The 22863-nt window shown below is 44.6% G+C and overlaps 2 protein-coding genes across 3 annotated transcripts; both read left to right on the forward strand.

The window, feature by feature from the left end:
* The first annotated feature begins 135 nt into the window (after nt 1-135).
* prrc2a (proline-rich coiled-coil 2A) lies at nt 136-15000 on the forward strand. 2 transcript variants are annotated; one of them, XM_086013888.1, is made up of 17 exons: nt 136-279; nt 3718-3869; nt 4893-5070; nt 5157-5268; nt 6300-6381; nt 6475-6618; nt 6799-7040; nt 7134-7222; nt 7502-7653; nt 7742-7844; nt 7919-8090; nt 8444-8536; nt 8777-9329; nt 9430-9683; nt 10217-10496; nt 10574-10790; nt 10922-15000. In XM_086013888.1, the coding sequence occupies exons 2-17, from the start codon at nt 3755-3757 to the stop codon at nt 13968-13970; spliced, it is 5835 nt and encodes a 1944-aa protein (XP_085870014.1). In that variant the 5' UTR covers nt 136-279; nt 3718-3754; the 3' UTR covers nt 13971-15000. The 2 variants fall into 2 exon arrangements, with proteins under 2 accessions (XP_085870014.1, XP_085870015.1); XM_086013889.1 differs by lacking the exon at nt 8444-8536.
* Nucleotides 15001-16990: 1990 nt separating this feature from the next.
* On the forward strand, nt 16991-22126 carry csnk2b (casein kinase 2, beta polypeptide). Its single transcript, XM_086013891.1, has 7 exons — nt 16991-17150; nt 17605-17686; nt 18104-18206; nt 18393-18508; nt 18785-18860; nt 19020-19209; nt 20539-22126. Exons 2-7 carry the CDS (start codon nt 17615-17617, stop codon nt 20627-20629), a joined length of 648 nt encoding a protein of 215 aa, XP_085870017.1. The 5' UTR covers nt 16991-17150; nt 17605-17614; the 3' UTR covers nt 20630-22126.
* The last annotated feature ends 737 nt before the right edge of the window (nt 22127-22863 follow it).

The raw sequence follows: 22863 nt of genomic DNA on the forward strand, positions 1-22863 counted from the left end.
CTCTGACAGTTTTTTAGGTGACGCTTAGATTTATACTTTTCTTACCCCCCGCCCCCCTTTTCATTTGTTTTCGGGATAAAGAAGGGGAGTACAAATAAGCAGCATAGCTTCTTTGTATTTATCCACTCACATCTGTGACGAAAATGCTAATGTGGGGGGGGGGGGTGTTTGAGTATGCGGGGGAAATAACGTTGCTTCGCTAGCTAGGTCACTGTGCTAGCAAAGCTAATCTAACCTCATTCTGCGAATCAACCTCGAGACAAGTCGGGATAAGACCAGGTCAGTGGCTGGAAATAGTTTTAGAATACATAGTAGAAAGAGACATGTATTCATTGCGCTGTTTTGAACAGAAATTAAATACGCCGTTGGAACAGACCAGCGACGGAATTTTGTGAAGGAGCAGTCTTGGATGGGGTTTTTTTCGAAAAGGGACAGTCTTGGTTGATTCTAGCTTGTTTAGCCTAGCTTGCTAATGAATGTTTACAGTCTTGCAAGCAAATGTGGTGGAAATCAAGTACCGGACTAGATTTCATCGCGGTACAAGTACTTTGCTCACTTATCTGGCCATATATGTCGGATATCATTTTAATGTATGTGGATAATGCCAAACATTATAGCGGGTCGTTCAGTCAGTTTCATACCCATGTGTATATTTATCCAATTCAGTGCCAGAATACGAAATCTCAACGTTAGGAAGTAAGACTAATGTTATTTACCTCCACATGTTTTAGCAGTATGTGTTTTTATCTTACTCTTTGCCCAAACCGGCGTCGCTAAATGTTAACGGTAAAATCAACCGGGCCTCTGTCCAGCGCCATTTTGTTCCGTTCCCTCACAAGTCTGTCAAAATTACAAGCGTTATATGACCAAAATAACGCCCGGGAAAGCTCACGGGAACCGGTTAACGTGTGATTTGTAAGAACGGCCACTTGAATGGTGGGAACAGGTCGAAATGTTACCGCAAGTGTTGAAATGCGTTACGAAACATCAACGCAGTCCCCCTCCCAATGCGAACATGGATGGCCTTGCCAGTTAGCTCCGGCTAGCATCAGTGCTACAACGATATCACATTCGATCCAAATAATGTTGTGGATTTAGGGGTTATGTTAGGATTTATCAAATTTTACTGCTGCTTCGGCGTTGCACCGACAACTGCGTGGAGATAATAACTCCGGAATATGATTAGGTAAGGCCTCGATGCTGCAGATAGCGCAAGGCTTTGTATAGCGAGGCTGCTGGCCCCTTTAATCCCATATAGTTGACCAGTCGTCCACGACCTAATTTTCTAATCTCATCTGGCCATTTACACACACTACATGCATTCAGTGACACCATCGGCTGTGCTGTTTGTTATTGTGTTTTTTAATGTAAACTCCACACACACCATAGGTATATTTGGGCAAAATTGTGTACGTTTATGTGCCGCAAATAGATTTGGTCTGCTTTGTTTTTCTTATCAAGTGGTGTTGCTCAAGAATGATATCCCAATGTAGTTGCCGGAGCTGTTAATTTATTTTCTAGGTACATACAATGTTAATGTAAACTGGTAAGGGAGTTACCTTTTGAGAGGTTTAGTTTCACTCCTGAATTACATTGATACCTTGACTTCATCCCACTCAAAATATTCATAGCACAAATAGTCTTTAGCTATTGAAATGAATGGAAATACCGATAATCCTTCAAGCCCTCGTGTGCCTTCTGGTGTGCACTGCTTGGATACAGTGGTATGTACAATACAGTCATTCAAACACAAATGAAGAGTTTCACAACTAAGTGACTTGGGTAGGATTCAATAAATTCGTTTTTTTGGGGGGGCAGAGGATATAGAATACACCTGTGTATGCCTTTGAGTATTATTAGGCAGAGCTGGGCATTCTATGTGACGGACCGGTCCGTCTATTCATCTCTGATGGATCCCCGTTTTTCTGACGAATGACGGAAACATTTTAAAATAACCGGATTACTATAACTACACTGGCACAGGAAGGAGTCACAGGTGCCTCTCGTGTGTGACGCTGCAGTGGGCGGTTGTGAAAATGCATTTTAGACGGAAAAATAAATTTTGTTGCTAGTTAAAAACGAGATCAGAGAGGTAGAATGTCCCAAATGATGTTCAGATAGCCAGAATAAATAAAATAATTTGAGTAATTCCTCCAAATTGTGAACAGAACCGTTAGACGTGGAGTTTATCAATTCAGATTGGCTCAGAAGAAAAGGGAAACTGCTGAAGGGAGTGTTAGAAAATGGTATTGTATTGTTTTGTTCTTCATTAGACTGACAAATGAGAGAGCACTCGCTGGTAATAAGCGAGGTAATAAAGAAAATATATAAAAAATTATCTTAAGAAATGTGTAGCAAAATCATCTTTTTAATGACTATGTGGCATCCCATTTTATAAGATTTTTGGACAGTTTCCCTGGACCAGTATGTCAAGAATGACATTAACAATGTAGCCTCTATTTTCACATGATATGAATAGATTTATCTGATTGCTAATATAAAGTTATTAATATGAATTTTGGTTGAAATTGAAGCCCAAAATACTTATTGTACATCATTAGCCACTTCTCCATCGAGTGTTACCCTACGATTTGGATCTGTATGGTTACAAAATAATCTGTCTCATGAAGCCTGTTGAGTATGGAATGAATGGCGCAATGGTGATGAGTTCACCTTTTGTTGATATGCAGTAAAATGAGTCCGTCCTGGCACTTAGTTGCATTGCTGCCAACCATCTCTCAGAGCAAGGTACAGAGGAAAAAAACATTAGTTTCCATAGCAACCGGTTTTTCCTTCCCCCTTTTTTTGTACAATGTTTCTCTGTGAAGTATTTAGTTAAGCATTGTTACGCAGATATGAAACATAATGGCCTAAATGTGATGGTTTTAAACCATTCCTCCTCCGAGCCATACATTGAGCTAGAGCCACAAATTGGAACATGTTAAAAATGTCCTTGTGACAAGAAAAGCAGTTTGTTAAAACTGTTTGCGAACGTCTTTGCGACCTTGACGAAAAAGAACACTCACTACGTTCGCAAACACTTGCTAACCATCGCCACTCAGTGGCATACGTTAAGTTATGCGTCTTTTGTCGATATCCACCGAGGCTAGACAGAACCAGTCCATATTTAAAATAAAGTGTAGGACAAATAACAGGCTGTTTGGGGAGTGGCAACCTGTTTTACCATCATCCCAATTTGAACTGCTAAAGGCCCTTTTAAGTTGTATCATGAATTGCTGTGCTTTGGCATACACACACTGTACGTTGTTTATGTAAATAGCTTCTGTTCTCACATTTTGGGCAGGGTCTTCCGTCAGTAGCTCTGTAAAGTAGGCGATGTGATTTACTTTCCTCGCTACCAAAAAAAAAATGCACATCTAATAAAATTTTGGGCAAAGTAGAGTTCGCGGACAACATAAAATAGTAATAAATGCATAAATAGTGATATGTTCATAACTGTTTCTATGTCATTTCAACAGGACTGCTCAACAGCGTGTTCCAAATGTACGCAAGCTTATAAAAATAATACAATTATATAAGACATTGGGCACAATAGAGGTTAGCATGGTGCGGCCGCTGACAACAGTTTCAGTTCCTCACCCAGCGCATTTGGATTTATATAAGTAGTTTCAATGGTGAATTGTTAAGCAGTGTGTCGTTGTGTGCCTATAATATAACGAACCCTTTGTAACATATTGCCGTCTTTGTGTCCCGCAGTCTCAGGGCTCACCATACTCGATGAGCGGACAGCGCAATGTCAGAGCGCTCTGGGCAAACTGCAAAGGGGAAGGAAGGCAAAACCAAGTATGCGTCTCTCAACCTGTTTGATACATACAAAGGAAAGAGCCTTGAAACACAAAAGCCTATTGGTGAGTATTTGGGGGAAAAATGAACACATTTCTTTTGAAGTAGAAAAAAGAAAAAGTTAATTTGATATTTGAACTGATGTCTGTAGCATGAAGGGTAACTGGTTACCTCCACCTGCATGTTAGGTTCATCGACAACTCAAAATTGTCCAAATAGGAGTGCGAATGTGTTTTTCTCTATATATTTCCTGTGATTGACTGGCAACCAGTCCAGGGTGTACCAAGCTTCTCGCCCCAAGTCAGAAGGGATTGGCTTCACCTCACCACAATGAGAATAAGTGGTAGTGTATAGAAGCAGTATTGAGGCAGTATTTACAGAAAATGCGTTAAAATGTTCTTATTCTGAGAATTTTATTCGATTTTTGATCCCCGTGATGTTATTTCTTAAACTAGCGTGAATCTACCCTGCATCAGATTGATTTCCCACCAAATTCTATAGTTTTACCTGAAATCGTTTCTTCCGTACCTGACCTCTGCATGTCTTGATGCTTGCATTTCAAGTTTGTCCAGTCTGCAAGCTGCAGCATAGACATTGCCGCATAGGCCGGAGTTTTGAATAATGGAGGGTTTATCATGTGAGCTGATCCAGAGGTTTGCTTGTGAACAGTCTGTTTCTTGTGCTTTTTCCCTGTAGTGTATGTTTTATTTAGGATCTCGCTATTTCCCTTTCAGCATAGTAAAGCTATGCGATGTTGAGTTTTTTTTTTTTTTTTTCTCTCTCTCCAATCCCCCAGGACAAAATTGTTGTTTGAATCGGCACAGCTTCACTTTTTCAATTCCAAAGCCTTTCCTTGCTTATTCATAGACATTATTAGTGTTTTTTTTTTTTTTTTTTAAACTGAATTATAATTATTATGCAATATCATGATATGTGATCAGCTGGAACACCTCAAGTTCCTCTCTGGGGAACATTAAAGGGATTATTTTATCTTCTATTTCCTAAATCAGTGTGCGGTGAAAATCTCATATTAATGTGATTCCTGGTTTCTGGCCTCACCTAACATACAACCTCCTTTGTCCGATCAGTTCCCCCCCGCCATGGCTTGCAGTCTCTTGGTAAAGTTGCCTCTGCCCGGCGTATGCCACCCCCTGCATATTTGCCAAGTCTGAAGGCAGAGAATAAAGGCAACGATCCCAACGTCTCACTCGTTCCCAAAGACGGCACAGGATGGGCAAGCAAACAGGAACAAGCGGACCCAAAGAGGTAAATTGCGCTTGTGTTGTATAATCATTTTATATGTTTACATATCACAAGACAATCATAATTAATTTTCATTTTGATTCTTTCAGTACCGATGCATCGTCAGCACCGCAGCAGGAACCGCAGCAGCCTGTGGCTTCACAGACGCCTGCACCGACCCGCCCGAGAACCCCGCCAGCTTCAGAGGTGCCAACAGTCACAGTAAGATGCGTGCATCATATCAATGTTTCATTTCGTTTTCGGTTGTAAGACATGACAGTTGACGCTTGGGGTGGGCGATCGGGCATAAATATCAGATCACGATTTTTAAAAATAAAATCACGATCATGATGTTATCATGATTCTTTTTTTTTACATCTTTTTTTAATGCTAATTTGCACATTTCTGATCATTTTCCTCATGTTAAACATATAAAACATATTAAACATGTGTATAAAACTCTAAAAGAAAAAAAAAGACATTTAAAGTCAGCTAAGATTTCTGAACAGGTTTTAATTTGAATAGTGACAATTTTTATCAAAATGTGCTGTTAATGTAAACATAAAAGGACACATAATGTAAACATAAGAACACAGCCCATGACGCAGGTCTAGCACTTTGAAAAGTCTTTTAAAGCCCTTGTTGTCCACTGTTTTAATGGGAATCATGTCTTCAGCAAGGTAATAAGTCACTGCCTCAGTTACTTCTTCACCCTGCTTGCTTGTTTTTTTCATTTGAAGTGCTCTTGTTAAATGGCTGCGTTACCGTGGGTTGCGTTAGCTTGGAGCTAGCGGCTGCCTCTGGCTACCATGTGTCTGATCTCCGTTTGCTTTGGCTGTCGGCGCTGACTTCCAAACCGAGTCCCTGCAAACTTTGCAAATAACTGGTTTGCGCTTTCTCCTCTGAGGAAAAGCCAAACCAAATCGACACTGTGGATGTGGAGTTTCTTTTCGGGACCAACTCTGCTTCGTGGTGACTTTCTGCTATAGCCTCCCGATATACAAACAAACAGGCAGGCGGGGAGTGGCACGTACGGCACGCTGTGCGTGCTGTGATTGGTTGGTCGGGTGTACGCGTCAGCGGCCTTGCGCCGCCATCGAGCTCAACTGTTTAGAATGTGCCATGTAGACGATCAAACGATCTTTCGGCTTTATGAGATCGTGAACACGTTAAACCGCTTAACGATCTAATATCGTCATGTCGCCCACCCCTAGTTGACGCGTATTTTATATTATTGTGTCTGTCCTTCTCAGGCTATGGCCCCCGCTTCAACCCAGGCCGTAGGGGCAAGGTCCTGGGCACAGGCCAGTGTTACACATGGAGTACAAGGGGATGGTGGGTCTTTTTTTTTTTTTTTTTTTAATATATCGTAAGGATAAGCCGTTTGTTTTTGCCAAATCGCAGACCTGATGACATTTCTTTTTTCAGGTGGAAAGGGATCAAACCTACCGTCGCCATTCTCTCGCGAGGAATTTCCCACCCTGCAGGCGGCTGGCGACCAGGACAAAGCTGGCAGAGAACAGGGCACTGCAGATCAGTGGTATGGGCCCGGACCAAGCCTCCGCCCCCAGAGTAAGTGATATTTAGTTCATCTCTGAGAAAAAAGGAACATTTCTTGAGTAATGCAGGGCGTTTCACAAAGCGCACTTTTAGCATGTTACAAATTGTAACCCTAACCCTAGTAACAAGTTCTAAACCTGTAGAGGAAATGCGCAAAGCTGTTATAAGTATCATTCTGTACCATCTGTGTAGACGTTACAAGCTGGCGGGATGGTGGGGGCCGAGGCCTGGCACCCACCCTCTCTGGGGAGGGGGCGGCCGAGGGTGGCAGCGGTGGAGCTTTGCTGATGGACGGGGCAGCCGGGGTCCCGCCTCAGAGCTCGCAGTCCCTCGTGCCACCTAGGAACCCTCCCGCAGGCAGCCCCGCCTTACCACTGCCTCAGCCCCCCGTGGGGCCTGGCTTTCCTCAATTCCGAGGGATCATGCCTCCATTTGTAAGTTTGCCTTTTCCTTCCCTTGGAGTTTTCCACACTAACATTTCGCAGGGTGTGTCAAGAGTGTGCTTTAGCTGTTTTTTTGTTTTCTAGATGTATCCACCATATTTACCCTTCCCGGCAAATTATGGTCCCCAAGGGCCCTACAGGTTTCCACCACCTGGTGAAGGTCCCGCTCCAAGGTAGGTGCTTGTCCTTATGCATTAACTCTTTGGAAAGCTAATTCAAAAACATGTGATTATAGTTGTATCCCGTTGGGAGTGACATACAGTACACACACACCTTCTATCTGTCAGAGGCTTTTGTGCATTTCGTTTGGAATGAATCCGGATTTAGAAAAAATAAATTCAACTAAAATCAACAATTTGCAGGCAGTTTATCCATCAAAATAACCAAAGAGACAGTGCCACATAATCTGTTCTGTGCTCAAAGTTAACATAGGATTATGCCACCTCTTTCAGGTTCTCTCGGTCGCAGGTCGGTCCTGACAGCAGGCCTCAGCTTCTCTCACGAGACGCAGGGGGAGAGGTGGTCAAGCGACCCTCCATCCTAAAGCAGGATGACCTCAAGGAGCTCGATGAGCTGGACCACGATGGAGATGAAGGCTGGGCAGGTCTGAATTGGCTCAATCACAGCATTGCACTAAAAGCATTGCGTTATTGGAGATTTTTTGAAAGAAATTGTTGACCGTGGTTTAACAGGTGCACACGAGGAGATTGATTACTCCGCAAAGTTGAAGTTCAGTGATGACGAAGGAGATGACGAGGGAGAAGAGGACACAACAGAGAGCAAGAATGACTCAAAGTCAGTTTGTGACCAAATAATCGAATGGCATTTTGTTGTGGATGTTTTAAACTAAATTAATAAATACATTTTAGTGAGCAGCAGAAATCTCAAGAGGCCCCCTCTGCAACCTCATGCTCTCGAGCCTCAGACAGCAGCGGAGATAACCGCCACAGCCCTCCCTCCAACACCGAGGATGGCCCACAGACTGCCTCCATCAAGCCAGGATGGGCTGAGGGTGGCCAAGGAGCTCCATCCAACTACCAGGTAACAGTAGTTGACTAACTGTGTTTAGTGTCGTGAGGCTTAATAAAACAAATTTTGGCCGAACGTCCAACAATGGCCACTTTGAATTCCCTCTCCATTTTTGCGTACAGGTGTAGGTAAACCTGCGTATTAGTAGTTCTGTAAGGCTTGACCGAGATGTGCGGTCTCTTAAAGCACTTTATTTTTCAAAACGATTTAAAAACTATGTGATTAATAATTGGCCCAGGCACACTTTAAAAGGTAGAGGCACAACAACCCACACGGGCTTGTGGAAGTTTTGGTGTGTATGTCTGCGTTTTGTAAGTGTAGACCATTGTGGTGGAGTATGGCTGACGGAGTCTGCCTGTATACAGGGGCGCAGGCATGGACTGGGTGGTCACCGGGAGCAGCCCTCCCCTCCACCTGGGCCACTCGTCGGACAAGGGCCTCACTCCTTTTACCGACAGGTAGACATCCTGACCGGGCCTTTTAGACTTAAATTCCACCGTTTCTCACCTATGGGCCACAGAAAGAGTTATCCATAAGCAGTTTGCTTTTTGGTGTTTTGGATTTTGCTTTTTCTCATTTTTTTACTTTGGATTAAAAACATTAAAAAAAAAAAACGATCCTCTGCACAATTGCAAAGATCATAACTCGAAATTAAGATCCTTAATAGTGATGATGATAATTTTAACACTTTTTTTCAGGACCGGTCTCACAACCAGAGCGCATCATTGGCCTGTGGAAAAGTAGGCCACACCCAGCATCAGCCAGCAGCAGGAGGCCCGACTCCTCCTCCCCAGCCTGGGTTGCTGGTCCACGGGGTCCCAGGGGACGACGAGGATGAGACGTGGCGTCAGCGCAGGAAGCAATCTTCCACTGAGATCTCGGCCGCGGTGGAGCGAGCCCGTCGACGCCGCGAGGAGGAGGAACGTCGGATGGAGGAGGAGAGACGTGCAGCCTGTGCAGAAAAGTTGAAAAGGCTGGATGAGAAGCAGCAGCAGCAGCAGCAAAGCAGCAACGCCGGAGGAAGCGGCGGCAGCAAGACGCCCAGCCTCGATGGGAATTCCACGGCGGCCACAGCTGGCAGCCCAAGTCCATCCTTGTCGGCCTCTGCGTCATCCCCCAACATCAGCCAGCCGCCTTCGCCGTGTGTCGACCCCGAAGAGCCGCCTGTGCTGCCTGCGCAGTCAGGAACTGGTCTTGGTGTCGGTGACAGACAGCGGGCGAGCAGCAACAGCAGTTACGACTCTAACACAGGTACATTCCCGCATAATAATGACCAGTCTGTATAATTTGTTTGATGATCTTTTTTTTTTTTTTTTAAACCTGTACCTATACAATTCTCTTTGCCGTTCAGATGTCCAGCATTGTCCTCAGCCAGCTGCGACACAGCCACAGCCGCCTACGTTGGAAGTACCTTCACCAGTAGACAAAGAGGAGACTGCCTGCACTCCTCACATACGAGCGGGAAGTGGAGGTGAAAGAGGGACGGAGCCAGTGAAGACTGAGAGTATTGGAGGGGTGGCAGGCCGTCAAGCAATCGTCCCTCCGGGCCAGGGTTACTCGAAGTACCAAAAGTCCCTTCCACCTCGCTTTCAGAGGCAGCAGCAGGTACGGAAATTATACTAGCAATTAATTGGATACTGCAGCATTTTTTTAAAAAATGTTCTGCGTATCGTCTCTTGGTTTCAAGTGTGATTTGGCTAAAGATGAAACCTATAAAATTTCGTGACTATTGTCGTGACCAAAATATCATGATTGCTATGATATTTATAAAGAAATCTTAAAGGAGAAATCACATACACATTGCAAACACATTGCAAAATATAATCAGCAACCCTATGTACGTGTTTAACAACCGAAGTGAATTGTCATAATACCTTATTTTTGGGGACTAGGGATAGGTCATTCCGGAGTATAAGTCGCACAATAATACCATATTTTTTTGGACTATAATTCATTCCAGAGTACAAAAATGCATCATGAAGAAGAACAAAGGCTAAGTTGCTCCAGACTATAAGTCGCATGACATGGCACAACACAATGCGGCCGTTGTCGCCCACGTGTACGCGGGAGTATAAAGAGGCCTTTACATGACAAGGTATTGATCTTACCCCAAACTGTGGTTGTCTTCATGTTGATAGGAGCAGCTATTGAAGCAGCAGCAGCAGTGGCAACAGCAGCATAGCCAGGCATCCCAAAGCCAGATCTCCCCCCAAGCACCGCAGGGTCCTTCACCAGTTTCAACACCCCAGCCAGGACCCGGACCTAAGCAGGGCGGACCACTATATCAACCCGGCAACTTGGTTCGGCCACTTCCAATGAATTTTGACCCGCGCTGGATGATGATGCCCTACATGGACCCGCGCATGATGCAGGGCCGCCCGCCGATGGACTTTTACTCCACTGGCATGCATCCATCAGGTAAGAGAATTCTTTTAATCCTTAAAAATACATCTATTTGGGTTATTTCAGTTATGTCATTAAAAAAAAATCATCAGGGCTTATTGGGCGTGAGCGGTCTGATTCAGGAGGATCTGGTTCAGATCCCTTTGATCGGCAACAACAGCATCCAGGGCACCCTCACCGTGGTACTCCCCCTATTGATCCTAAATTGGCTTGGGGACCTGAGGTATTTCCCGGTGGAGGAGAAGGTTGCGGGATAAATCCCCCAATGAGGCAGAGGTCAGAGGAGGAGGATGTGACCAAAGGGCCCAGGTATGGGTACACAGAATAATTATTTTTTTTGCCTTTATTGGATTCTTATTACATGAATTTTGTTAAAGTCAGTCTTTGATGTGCTATTTGACAATTCTGTATTCCCACCTGTTTCATTTTTATTGATTTAGGAGTGACACCCCTCCACATCGCATACGAGAGGGTGGATTGGGACCCATCAAGCAGCCCAACACAAGCTCCGGGCCGTCGAACCAGACGCCGCCTCCTGTTAATGCGCCGGGTAGCGGCCACCCCCCTCATCATTACATGAGTGGGCGGGGCAACTACAACAACTTTTCTGATCAAGGTGCAAGGATGACACAGCACCAGCAGCAGCAGCAGCAAAGAGGTGGTGACAGGGGAGCCCATTCCCATGGCTTCACCCATCAGGATGACGTCCAAGCTCGCGGATCTCAGCAAGGCCAGCTCTGGGGGGCGCCACACCCTCATTACGATCGCAATGGCCGTGCAGAGCTCCCGAATGTCGAAGGCAACTCCCACCTCCACCACCATCCCAACCACCACCACCACCCTCAGCAGCCTCACTACACTGTCCAACCACATAAGCATGAGAACAGCCATGACAGGGCAGCCGAGGGCCCTCAGAAGAAGACCAACCCTTCTCCCCCACTCCACCAGCCCTCCCTCTCATCCTCATGCTCCTCATCTTCCTCTTCTGCTTCTCACAGGGAAGATGGCAGCGCCAAGGCCACTTTGCATCATCATTCTCACAGAGAAGGTGAAGCTGCTGTCGGGCAAAATCTTGGCGAAAGAGGTAGCAGCAGTAGTGGCGGTCATGTAAAACATGAGAAAACAGGCTCGGCATATGCGCCACATGCTTCCATGACCTCCAGCCCACCTCCTGCTCAACATGGCAGCCACTCTCAGCACCATCCCCATCCGAGGTCAAACCAAAGGGGGGGGCGGGATCATAAAACCGAGACCCAATGGGGCCCTCGACCTGGCAGCACCAACGCAGGTGGAGCCTCCTCTCATGGCAGGAGGGCCAACAATGCAGGAAGCGGGACCAATCCCCGCGGCGCAGATGACTCGTGCCATGCTCCATCGGAGCACAAGTCCGCAAGCCAGGCCGGACCCAACAAAAGAGCGGGTCCAATCAAGAAGCCAATGATGAAGGAGATAAAGAAGGAGGGAGGAGTTGATGGAGGAGAGAAATCAAGTCAAGGCTTTAAGGATAAAGAGAAGGATGGAGGCCAAGCCGCCTCAGTGAAGCAGGATGCCGCCTCCTCTCATAACACGTCAGCTCCATCGGGCAAAGAAGAGCCTGCTGTGACAATAAAACCCAGGAATGGCGGCAAAGAACGGCCGCCTGGAGGAGGTGGTGGCGGTTCAGGGAGAGGACCTAAAGAGGCGGATGCCACTTCTTCAGGATTTTCAGGATCCTCATCCCGGAGGGACAGAGACCGTTCCTTTGAAAGAAGAACCAGCAATCCCCATAATCATGGCGTCTCCAACAAAGCCACCAGAGGCGGTCGTGGGCGAGGCGGAGAGTTTTACGGCCGCGGTCGCGGTTATAGGGGCACCTACGCAGCCAATGCTGGGCCCGGTGGTGGCAACCGAGGCAGAATGGCCGGCAGGAGTGGCCGAGACTATCGCACGTCCGTTGTTGTTGGCCACCATCACGATTCAAAGGGGGAAGGCCCCGGTGGTCGGCATGGTCAAGAGAGGCCCCGTCACAACCCGGCAAGGGCCAGGAATCGAAGCGAAACGCGCAGTGAGGGTTCGGAGTATGAAGAAATCCCCAAAAGGAGAAGGGAGAGAGGCTCAGAGACGGGCAGCGAGAGTGGGGCAAGTGACCTCGGTCAGTCGGACAAGGATGACACACACAAATCCAACACCAAGAATGGCATCGACAACACCAACACCACTAGCGGAGGCAACGTTTCCTCTGCACCACCAAGAGGGTCCCAGGCTCGGGTTTTCACCCCTAGGGGGGTGCCGTCAAGGAGGGGCAGGGGCGGTGGTAGCGGGGGAGGAAACATCTACAGGAATAGTGGCAATGTTGGAGGACCAGCCGGGGGACACAGGAGTGCCCCCAGTTCGGTCTCTCACGGGGGACCCTCAAGGCAGCCAAACTCCGCACGAAGGCAGCAAGCCCCGTCACAAACCTCAGGGCACAAGGACTTGGGCAGGGGAGGGCCTCCTTCGGAGAAGAAGGAGAAGACCGCCGATGGAAATCAAACTCAAAGTCATGGATCCAATCCACCCCAGACCTCTTTGTTGGCTGCACCTCCCACCGCTCAAGTATCCACTGACAATGGAGCTGTTTTGACCCAACAAGCTACAAGCAACCCTGCGTCACTCACCGGCACGCCAAATTCAGTCCCTCCTCCCACAAACCGCGGGTTTCCTCCCAGTGGCTTTGAGCGACCCAAGCGTCGTCGTCACATGCGTTCCCAACATCAGCAGGACAAGCCGCCTCGCTTCCGGAGGCTGAAGGAGCGAGAGAATGCCGCCCGGATCAACGGCGGGGTGGGGGTTATCGGAGGAGGGAGGCCCTCCTCCCCTTCCGTAAACTCGGTTCAGGACAGTAACGGAACCGCTGTCACGACGGCGCTGATCAATAACTCCCAGAGCGCCAACCACAGCACGGCGCTCACGGCCAACAATAACAGCGGCGGCGGGCACCTCGGCAACGCAAACAGCCACCACCATCAGCACTTCAACCAGGGCGGCACAGGGCCCGCCCACCCCCAGCACCACCACAGCCACGGAGCCAAGTCCCCAGACTTCACCAACCAGAACTCAGACCAGGCCAACGAGGAGTGGGAGACGGCCTCCGAGAGCAGCGACTTCACCGAGTTCCGAGACAAAGAGGGAGGAGGGAAGCCGTATTCTCACCATCACCACCACCTCGGGAAGGGAGGAGGAGGAGGAGGCGGCGGAGGCGGCGGCGGCGGCGGCGGTGGCGGAGGAGGAGGAGGAGGAGGAGGTGCGGTCGAGCGAGAGATGGCAGGGAAGGAGCCCCAAGCTAATAAAAGAAGCTTTTCCAGTCAACGTCCTGGCATGGAAAGGCAAAACCGGAGGGTTAACGTCGGAGGAGGCGGGGGCAGAGGCCCTCGAGGCCCACCCGGTGGTGGCTCCGGTGGGACGGGAAACGGAGGCGGCAACCGTGGAGAAAAGCGGGGCAACTGGCCTTCCCCAAAAAATAGGAAGTGATCGAATATTTCAAAACATTTCGGCTGAACTGCACTCACTTTCAACCCAACTCTTCCGTTTTTAAACCCTGTTTTGATGATTTCATGTTTGCATCCCTAAACATATTCGTGTTGTACAGTATATGGAGACGGTATTCTACGTTGACCCCGGTCAAACTTTCTCCCCTTTCGCATCAGTTCACTGTCGACCGTCCTTTGTACATTTTTCTCTGTTGGGTTTCGTCTTACTTTCCGTTGAATCGTGCCCTCTTCACCTTACCCCCCCCCAAAAAAAAAATCATGCCCCAAGTGGATGTAACATGCATGTAATTCTGCAATGAAAGTCCACATGGTTTTAAATTGGGGGAATTCACACAGCTACACATTCAAGCACAATACGACATCTTCAAACATGTAGAACCCGTGTAGTCATGTGGATGTAAAACAATTGTGGGACTGAATTGGCAAAACATTAAATTGGGCAAACTTTTTTATTCATGTACCTGTGTATATTTCTACCACACTTTGGCCTTTGGTGGTGTACAGTAGTCCAGTTCTGCACGACTTCCCCTCTCGAAGGGGAAAAGCGCAGCTTCAGCCTAACAAGAACAGTACCAGTGTATCATACAAGTATCTTATTATATTATTTGTTTTCAGGAGAGTTATGTCAGTTCCGTTTCAACCACACCGGAGATGTTAAGTGTGTGTGCGAGTGTGTGTGCGTGTGTGTGTGTGTGTGTGTGGTTTTGTTTGTTTTTTACAAAGTGGATCGTTAAACAGCCCTCAATCCCTTATTTACTTTTTCTTTGGCTCCCAGGTATAAACTTTCAAGTTTTCTGCAAAGTATGTCAAAACTTTGATAGGACCCATGTACTACTGTTCTCCGTCACTAGTTTCGTCTTTTTATATCATAGTCCTGTTGCTTGTGTAGATGCTGTTAAATTCCTTTAATGATTTCATGTCAACCTGCTTTGAAATTTCATTGAGATTGACCTTTTTTTTTTTTTTTTTAAGGAAAAGGCTTTTTCAGCCTCACCGTAGCATCCTTGTTACCAGCAGAATTTCTGCACACTGCAAAAATACTCCCCGATGGACACTAGTTTTCCTTTCGTTCATAAATTTGGTTAATGCAACTCTTAATTACCTGACGGCTTTATTTTGCAAGCGCTTTCCTCCGAGATTTTCATTTTTATATGGAAGAATTTTCTTTTCTCTTTTAAGTGGAATGTCTATTCTGTTGAGGAGGAATATAGGTCATTCAATGTTTCACAAATTGGTTGGTCAAATTATAAATGCATTGGTAGGTAAATTGTTGTAACAAGCACTCCTTTTAAGTACATGTATACAAAAAAAAATTGGTTGCTGTTTTTCTTTTCCTTTTTTTTTTTTTTCATTTAATAAGAGCAAGCTATATGTGATACAACAAAGATAGGTGCTCTGTCTGGGCCCAGAGTACGAAGATATAAGTCGAGTATTACATTTCCTCTGCTGTTGTGCATGCCGTGATGCACTCTGTGCTATTACTATTGGGACTTTTCACTGCAACAAAGACTAGCAGGAGCTGCGTATCTGGCGGGGGGGGGGGGGGGGGGGGGGGATGATGGCTCCTCAAAGTGTGCTCTCAGGATGGCTGTTCAACACGGTGACGGGCGGGGGTTGCAGATGTCACGGATCACAAGAGTTCAACAACCAGGCTGGATTTGTTCAGGAAATATTTGATTTGGAACACTTGTAGTCACGCGGTAGACAAACCTGCAGTTTGGAGACAGGTGAATTTAATTCCTCTGCATCAATTCACTGCTGTAAGTTGGGGTTTTTGTTTGTTTACTGGCAGTAACAGTTTAATGGGGGTGTTGCGAGTAGGGCATTTGTTGGTTTGTGCGTGTGCGCGCGATTGTGTGACGTGTACGATATGTGCGTTTTCTGGTATCTATATTGTAACGGGAACGGCAAGGACCAGAGGTTAATGAGAATAGCAAGCACTTTGTCTTTGCCCACACTCGATTGAACCAATGTTATCAAACCCGCTGCTTTAATAGAAAAATACATCCACAGTGGTGCATTCGGCGCTGCGTAAATACAGTACATCTAAATGAACTTGCGGTGGAGCGAATCACTTTTATTTTCTTTTTTTTCTTTTTTTATTACAGTACACGAGCAGGCAAGCGATGCATCTTTCCACTAAAACTTCGAGCATGATTACACAGCCATGTGTGCAGCTTGCCTTGCCTGTCACTGGTTTCTGCATCGCTACCTGTACTACGAAGTACTCCAAATCCTTCATCCCTCCTTAACTCTTTGATATTGATGTGCACATTATTGTATGTACCCACGCTAAAAGAAAAACAAGTAGTGTATTGAAATTACTCAAAAGATTGTACTGTTTCCAGCATTACCAAGGTACCTGGAGTGGTCCATTATGTTTTAGAATTTATGGTTTTATTAATGGATCCGTAATATATGCACATGTATGTATATTGGTATGTATCTTAAGTTTTGTCGACCCCAACTTACATTCCCACCAACAAATGTTGCCATTTTTAGTTCAAGGGAGCAATGTACAAGCAGAGAAGTGTCTTATTATAATAAAGTTATACAGAGAAGGCAAAGTTAAATAAACTACTTTTGATTGAATGGAAGTGCAGAGTTATGTCTTATTCCTTTTACACCTTTTACCATGTTGTGCAGGTTAGACATTTGAAAATGACTGTTGCATATCATTTGGAAGTTATAGTTTCTTACGGACGACAGAGTACCTTCAATTTGAACAAGTATTTTCCACACTACTTAGTGTGCACATGAAGCCATCAAATTTGGATTTTTAATGTTTTGTTTTTAATCTCGACAGCAGATTTAATTCTAATAAGAGAAAATCACAACCAAATATTTTTATCTCCATGATAACTGAATCCAAATAGTACGTATAATAAAAGCTTAGCGATATGAGAATTACGGTGTCACAAATAACGTCATGACAGCTTTAATTCAAGAGTAACGTGCTGGAGATAGGATTACGTTACTTAAAACCAAAATTGTAGTACTCAAACTCGCCATCATGTGGCAGGAGTGCTCAATCTGCGCCGGAAGTAGAGGAAGAACCTCCTGAGCTAGGAGCTGGTGTCCATTTTATTTAAACCCGATAGCTTGCTACGTTGTTTTGATCTGTCGCATTTTTCAGCTGCATAAAAAAGTACAAAACTGGGTAAGCTTACACAACTAGTTACATATCTGCCCAGAGAAGTTAAAAAACGTACTCGCACACATTAACGGAAATGACTAAAGCTCTTCCGATGACTGCAACGATGCGCCATATTGATTGAGCTAGTTCGTATTAGCATGACGAGCTAACGCTGGCTATATAAACTTAAGACCGCAGTGTAGAACTGTTATAATTTTAGAGTGAACGCTAAACTCAATTTTCACTGAATCTAAGAGTATGTTCTTCTTGCTTACGATAGCGAGTTGTTTATTATAGTGGCTAAAACATAGCTGTAACTTGTTAGTTAGCCTAGCATCAAGCCTGAGCTCGTCAGCATTTCAAAATGAATTAACATTTAACCGGTTTTTAATTAAGTCAAATTTGTGTTGCTTCGTTTCTATATACACCTATAAATTTGTACACATTATTAATGCGTATCAAATGCTTTCATTTGAAGGTCTTCGGAGATGAGCAGTTCAGAAGAAGTGTCATGGATCTCCTGGTTTTGTGGATTAAGGGGGAATGAATTTTTCTGCGAGGTAATAAGTGATTTTGTTGTTTTTGGGGGGGGCTTTAGCAGTGCAGTTCTACAACTCTGAAACCTACAGCAAGAATAATGTACATGTGTTATTAATTGTTAAATAAAAGTAAGTAAGTAAGTAAGTTGATAAAACAGTGGCATTAAAATCTGAGAGTGCCATTCTAAACTGAGCTACATTGTCCTTTTAAATACAAAATATTTGCCATAGCTTATTACACTTGATTTTATAAGATTTTTGTGGGCTCTTGGAATTATTTCTTATCCGCTATTGACATTTTAATCTCGGGTTGCTGATATAACATTTACAGAAGGAAGCTAAACATTTGAAACATTGCTGGAATTGAGTCTCACTAGACCACAAATATGTCTCAGTTATGTTCTGACCAAATGATCAGTGTTGGCATTTGTTTGGCAGGTGGATGAAGACTATATCCAGGACAAGTTTAACTTGACGGGCCTCAACGAGCAAGTGCCCCACTACCGCCAGGCTCTAGACATGATTCTGGACCTTGAACCAGGTGCCTACTTAATGCGTTTTACTCTAACATTTTATTCTTACTCTATCCTCACATTTGCTTAGGTCCTTATTATTGTGTGAAATAAACATTCACTTGTAACCTTCATTGCACCCAAATACAAGTATAACCACATATAGTGTATTTTGCAAGTACAGTTTAGGCCACGCCATTGCAATATGTCCTTAGATGAGGAGCTGGAAGACAATCCCAACCAGAGCGACCTGATCGAGCAGGCGGCTGAGATGCTGTATGGCCTCATCCACGCACGCTACATCCTCACCAACCGAGGCATTGCGCAGATGGTAGGTGCCCGGGCTACGTCGGCGAAATCCGCAACTGACGCCATTGTTCCATAGTGTCCTCCTCAATGAGATGGAGCTCTATTGAAAGCATGTGGGATGACAGCTCTGAGTAAACATAACCTGTGAGGAAGGGGGAGAGAAGCCAAATGGATTTTGATAATGGCTTTCATAAGATCTTTTTACCATATTTGACGTTGGTAAATTTTCAGGACTTTTTGCTGTGTAATGACGCCGACTTGGTCATAATGCTGATTCTGTTCACTTCCTTTGTTTTAGTTGGAGAAGTACCAACAGGGTGACTTTGGCTACTGTCCTCGTGTCTATTGCGAGAATCAGACTATGCTTCCCATTGGTGAGTAAACAAAATAAATGATTGAGTGTAATATAATTAGGGCTGAAATGCTAGAATTTCAAACTTGTCAGGAATTATTTTAATAGCCGCCAGACCATGTCATGTTGTAGAATGCATCTGGTTAAATGTATGCTTGTCATTGTCTGGCATCCTCCACAGGCCTCTCAGACATCCCAGGAGAGGCCATGGTGAAGCTGTACTGCCCTAAATGCATGGATGTCTACACACCTAAATCCTCCAGGCACCACCACACGGACGGAGCCTACTTTGGCACCGGGTTCCCCCACATGCTGTTCATGGTTCACCCCGAGAACAGGCCCAAGAGACCTGCCAATCAGTTTGTCCCAAGGTCAGTCGAGTGACTTAGCCTCAACGCAGTTTACCTGCTGTTATAAGTAGTAAATACATCATGTAAATAAAGTAAAAAAATAAATGAACAGGCGGAGTATGTTCGCTTAACCCATTAAGGACGGCAGCGCATAACCGCGTTTCTTACCACTAGAGCCGGGAGCGCTTTTGCGTCATTCTAAATTTAAAGCCCGGAGAGCGGATACGTCTGTGTCTTTTTTTAATCCAATTCTCAGTCTCTTAGCCAATTTAATGCATCAGAATATACACGTGACGGTGTCGCGAGACCGCGGAGGATGTTGTGGAATTTTTTCGAGTCGTAGGTAGGCTAATGGCGGACGCCGTCGATCGCCGGGAGCTCCGATAAGTAAAGGCAGCTAAGCTCTTTAATTCTTTTAGAATTATGTTTCTGTCTGCTGCAGACGGATATTAATCATTTTGTAAGTGTTGAATTTCGGGGAAAACTTCAGGTTTTCAAGGGTAATTCCAAAGGCGACCGACGGTTTTGGAGAGCTCTTGAGACAGGCGCTTTAGTCCTTAATGGGTTAAGCACCGTAAAGTCATAATTGCAGTCTTATTTCATATATCTGTATGAAAAACTCTTTGGCCGTAAATACAGGGAGTGCAGGAAAACGGTATTACGAAAAAAACAAGAGCATTATTAAGTCACAGTTACAATAACAAACAACCATTCACTAATCTTATGCACATAAATTGCTGGCTTTTGGCATTTACGCAATCCTTTTTGTTAGTTTCTACACTGAAGCCCACTTAGACACAGAGCTTTTAAAGTTATCAATTTATTGGCATGCTTCTCTTATAAATTTACACGTCATCAACAGTGCATGATTTTCTTGAATATACTTGATCTTTGACAACACCCCAAAAGAAGAAATCCATTGGGTTCAAGTCTGATGGTTGTAGCCATGAATTACACCTGTAAGTATTTTTATGTTTATTGGTATTTTGAAATACTGAACACTAGTTGCATTAAGCTAAGCTAACATCATTTATCCCATTTTGTCCCAAGTTTATTGCTGTCCCGACACCCAAATGATGTCGTTGTCTTGTCAATTTGGAGCAGAGAGATGTCAAACATAAGAATCCCATCATGAAAGGAAGCCACGCCCCCTCCCGAGAGCAAATAGACAATGCACTTCACAGTTTGGAGCGCCCCATCAATTTCAGCCTTAATGTTTTTGTTGCGTCTTGTCAGCATTGTTTGAAGCTTTTGTCCAGCGCATTTTAGTCATGTTACTTGGCAAACATAAACCAACGCCTTGTCCTCTACTCAAGGATATTTGTCGCCCCATCCCTCCCCTCTCTCTAGGCTGTACGGGTTCAAGATCCACCCAATGGCCTACCAGCTGCAGCTGCAAGCAGCCTCCAGCTTCAAGAGCCCCGTCAAAGCCATCCGCTAGCCGACCTGTCAAGAGAGAACGAGACAACAAAGAATATTGACAAAAAAGGCGAAGGGTCACCTGTTTTACAAAAGCTCCACAAGTGGCCCCTCCCGACTCTGAAGACTGTATTATTTTGGGGTTTAGATTAGAGCAAATGAAAGCAACATGTAATAATAATAATTATAATGTTTGTGACGGTGATTGAGACGCGAATGCACAGCCATAGTCTTCATCACATCAATGTGTATCCACCCCCTTGCCCCCTTCCGTGAAGACACACAAACGCTACTCCCAAAAAGCTCGGGATAATAGGCTTTTGGGTGGAAATTCAGGATGAATTCAAAATGCACTATACATTTTACAGGTGAGCTTTATTTCACATTCTGTAACCTTTTGAATGCACGTCAGACTGTTCAATGTTACAATACTTTTTGCACAAATCAAAATTCATTATTCATTCATTACCGCAGTTCACCTGTGAAAGTTAAAGTCCATTTTAGGTTTATCCTAAAATTTCACCCGAAAGCACAATATCCTTAACTTTTTGTGACTCGTGTGTATTTGGTACTCTCACTTACCAAACTGATGTATCAAAAACAAGTCCATTTCCCACAAAATTTAAAAAGACGTCAGTGTTGGCACAGTCTAGTAGAATCACTGATGATCTGCAGCTTCTCCAAAAAAAAAAAAAAAAAAAACATGGCTGCCAGCAATTTAAACAGTACAGTGACTGATTTATTTTTACCATATTGCTGGTTCATACAGTTTGCTGTTGTGGTGTCAAAACAAAACAAAAAAAATCTGCCTAAAGATATAGATAAATACATAGTGTGCTTCTACTGTGAGTGAAGACATAATAGAAACAAAGCTAGCTGTCTGTAAAATGTCAATTTTTCCAAGCCTCCCACCCTCATTATTTTCATACTTCGCATTGACTTTTTGGTTTGTATGAATTAAGATACCAGTTAGCATAACTTGGAAACCAGCTGACACAAATAGTGCAGAGTGATTTTAAATATGTCCTATTGTAACAAACAACCCAGGTGCTCTCGCTTTTCCCTGCTGGTTTCCGGTCTCTATGCTAGGCTAAGCTAGCCATCTGGATGTTAGCTTAATATCAAACAAAAACAAGTGTTTTTCAACATCTTCATCACAATCAAAACATAAGCTGTTCCCCACCGCCCTACCCAGCCAAAAAAAGAGGATGTTAAAGACACTGCAGCACAGCACTGATTTCACTGCTGCAAGTCATGATTTGTTTTTAGGCTTAGCAATAGCCAAGACCACCAGCTGCCATTTTCATTTTCTTTCTAAAACATTGAGGCAGACGCACCTTGTTTTCTCCTCGGCGCTCTTCCTTTCTCTGTTGAGTTGGAACTTTTTAAAGTTTAACTACACACAAATGAATTTGTATTTATGTGTCTACACTTGAACTCCTGTTTGTTTTTTTCTCTGTGCTACTTGGGAAGGGTGAACCGGATTGTGAAATCTCAATAAAGGTTGATTCTTTTCATATGTTTTGCCCCTACTTCTTAATTAAGTGTACAGTGCTCTAGCTAGTGTCCTCATTTAAAGGAGAAGTCAACGCAAACATTTTTTTCAAGAATATGCTCTATGCAAGACCACCAGTTGAAATGGGGCATACTGATAAAGATTGCGTTTGTGGAATAAGTGTTAATCATCTCGTTTTTAGCCATCTCTGCGGGGCTGCCATTTTGTCTTCTGTCGACTGAAAAATGACATCACAGCCGCTCGGGTCAGCCGTGATTGGTCGTCATGAGCAGTTGTGATATCATTTTCAGTCGTCAAGACAAAATGGCCGCCCCTAGAGATGGCTAAAAACGAGTGCATTTTGCTGCTTAATTTATATTCCACAAACACAAAATTAATCAGAATGCCGAGTTTCAACTAGTGGACCTTTATTTTTTTGATAACTTGGTACAACACCAAATGTAGGGAGTAGTCATCGAAAAAGATACCAAAGTACTGATAACTGCGGTGAAAAGGAAAAGTGAGTCAATTTGGATTTTGACCAAGCAGGAATCTCTACGTCACTTATTATCACTGTCTGATGGAATAAGAATTTATTTTAGCTCCGTTACGCCCTCACGCCCTATTTCCAAGTAACATAGACAAAGTGAGGCATTTTACTGGTGTGAGCAGCCTCATTCTTAGCATATTAATTCAAAAAGAGGTTGTTACATAACATCGGAGGATACCAAATACAGTAGTTTCCCAAATTCACGCACAAC

This window comes from Filicampus tigris, chromosome 18, assembly GCF_054856515.1.
Source record: "Filicampus tigris isolate MCC_2025a chromosome 18, RoL_Ftig_1.0, whole genome shotgun sequence".
Lineage (NCBI taxonomy): Eukaryota > Metazoa > Chordata > Actinopteri > Syngnathiformes > Syngnathidae > Filicampus > Filicampus tigris.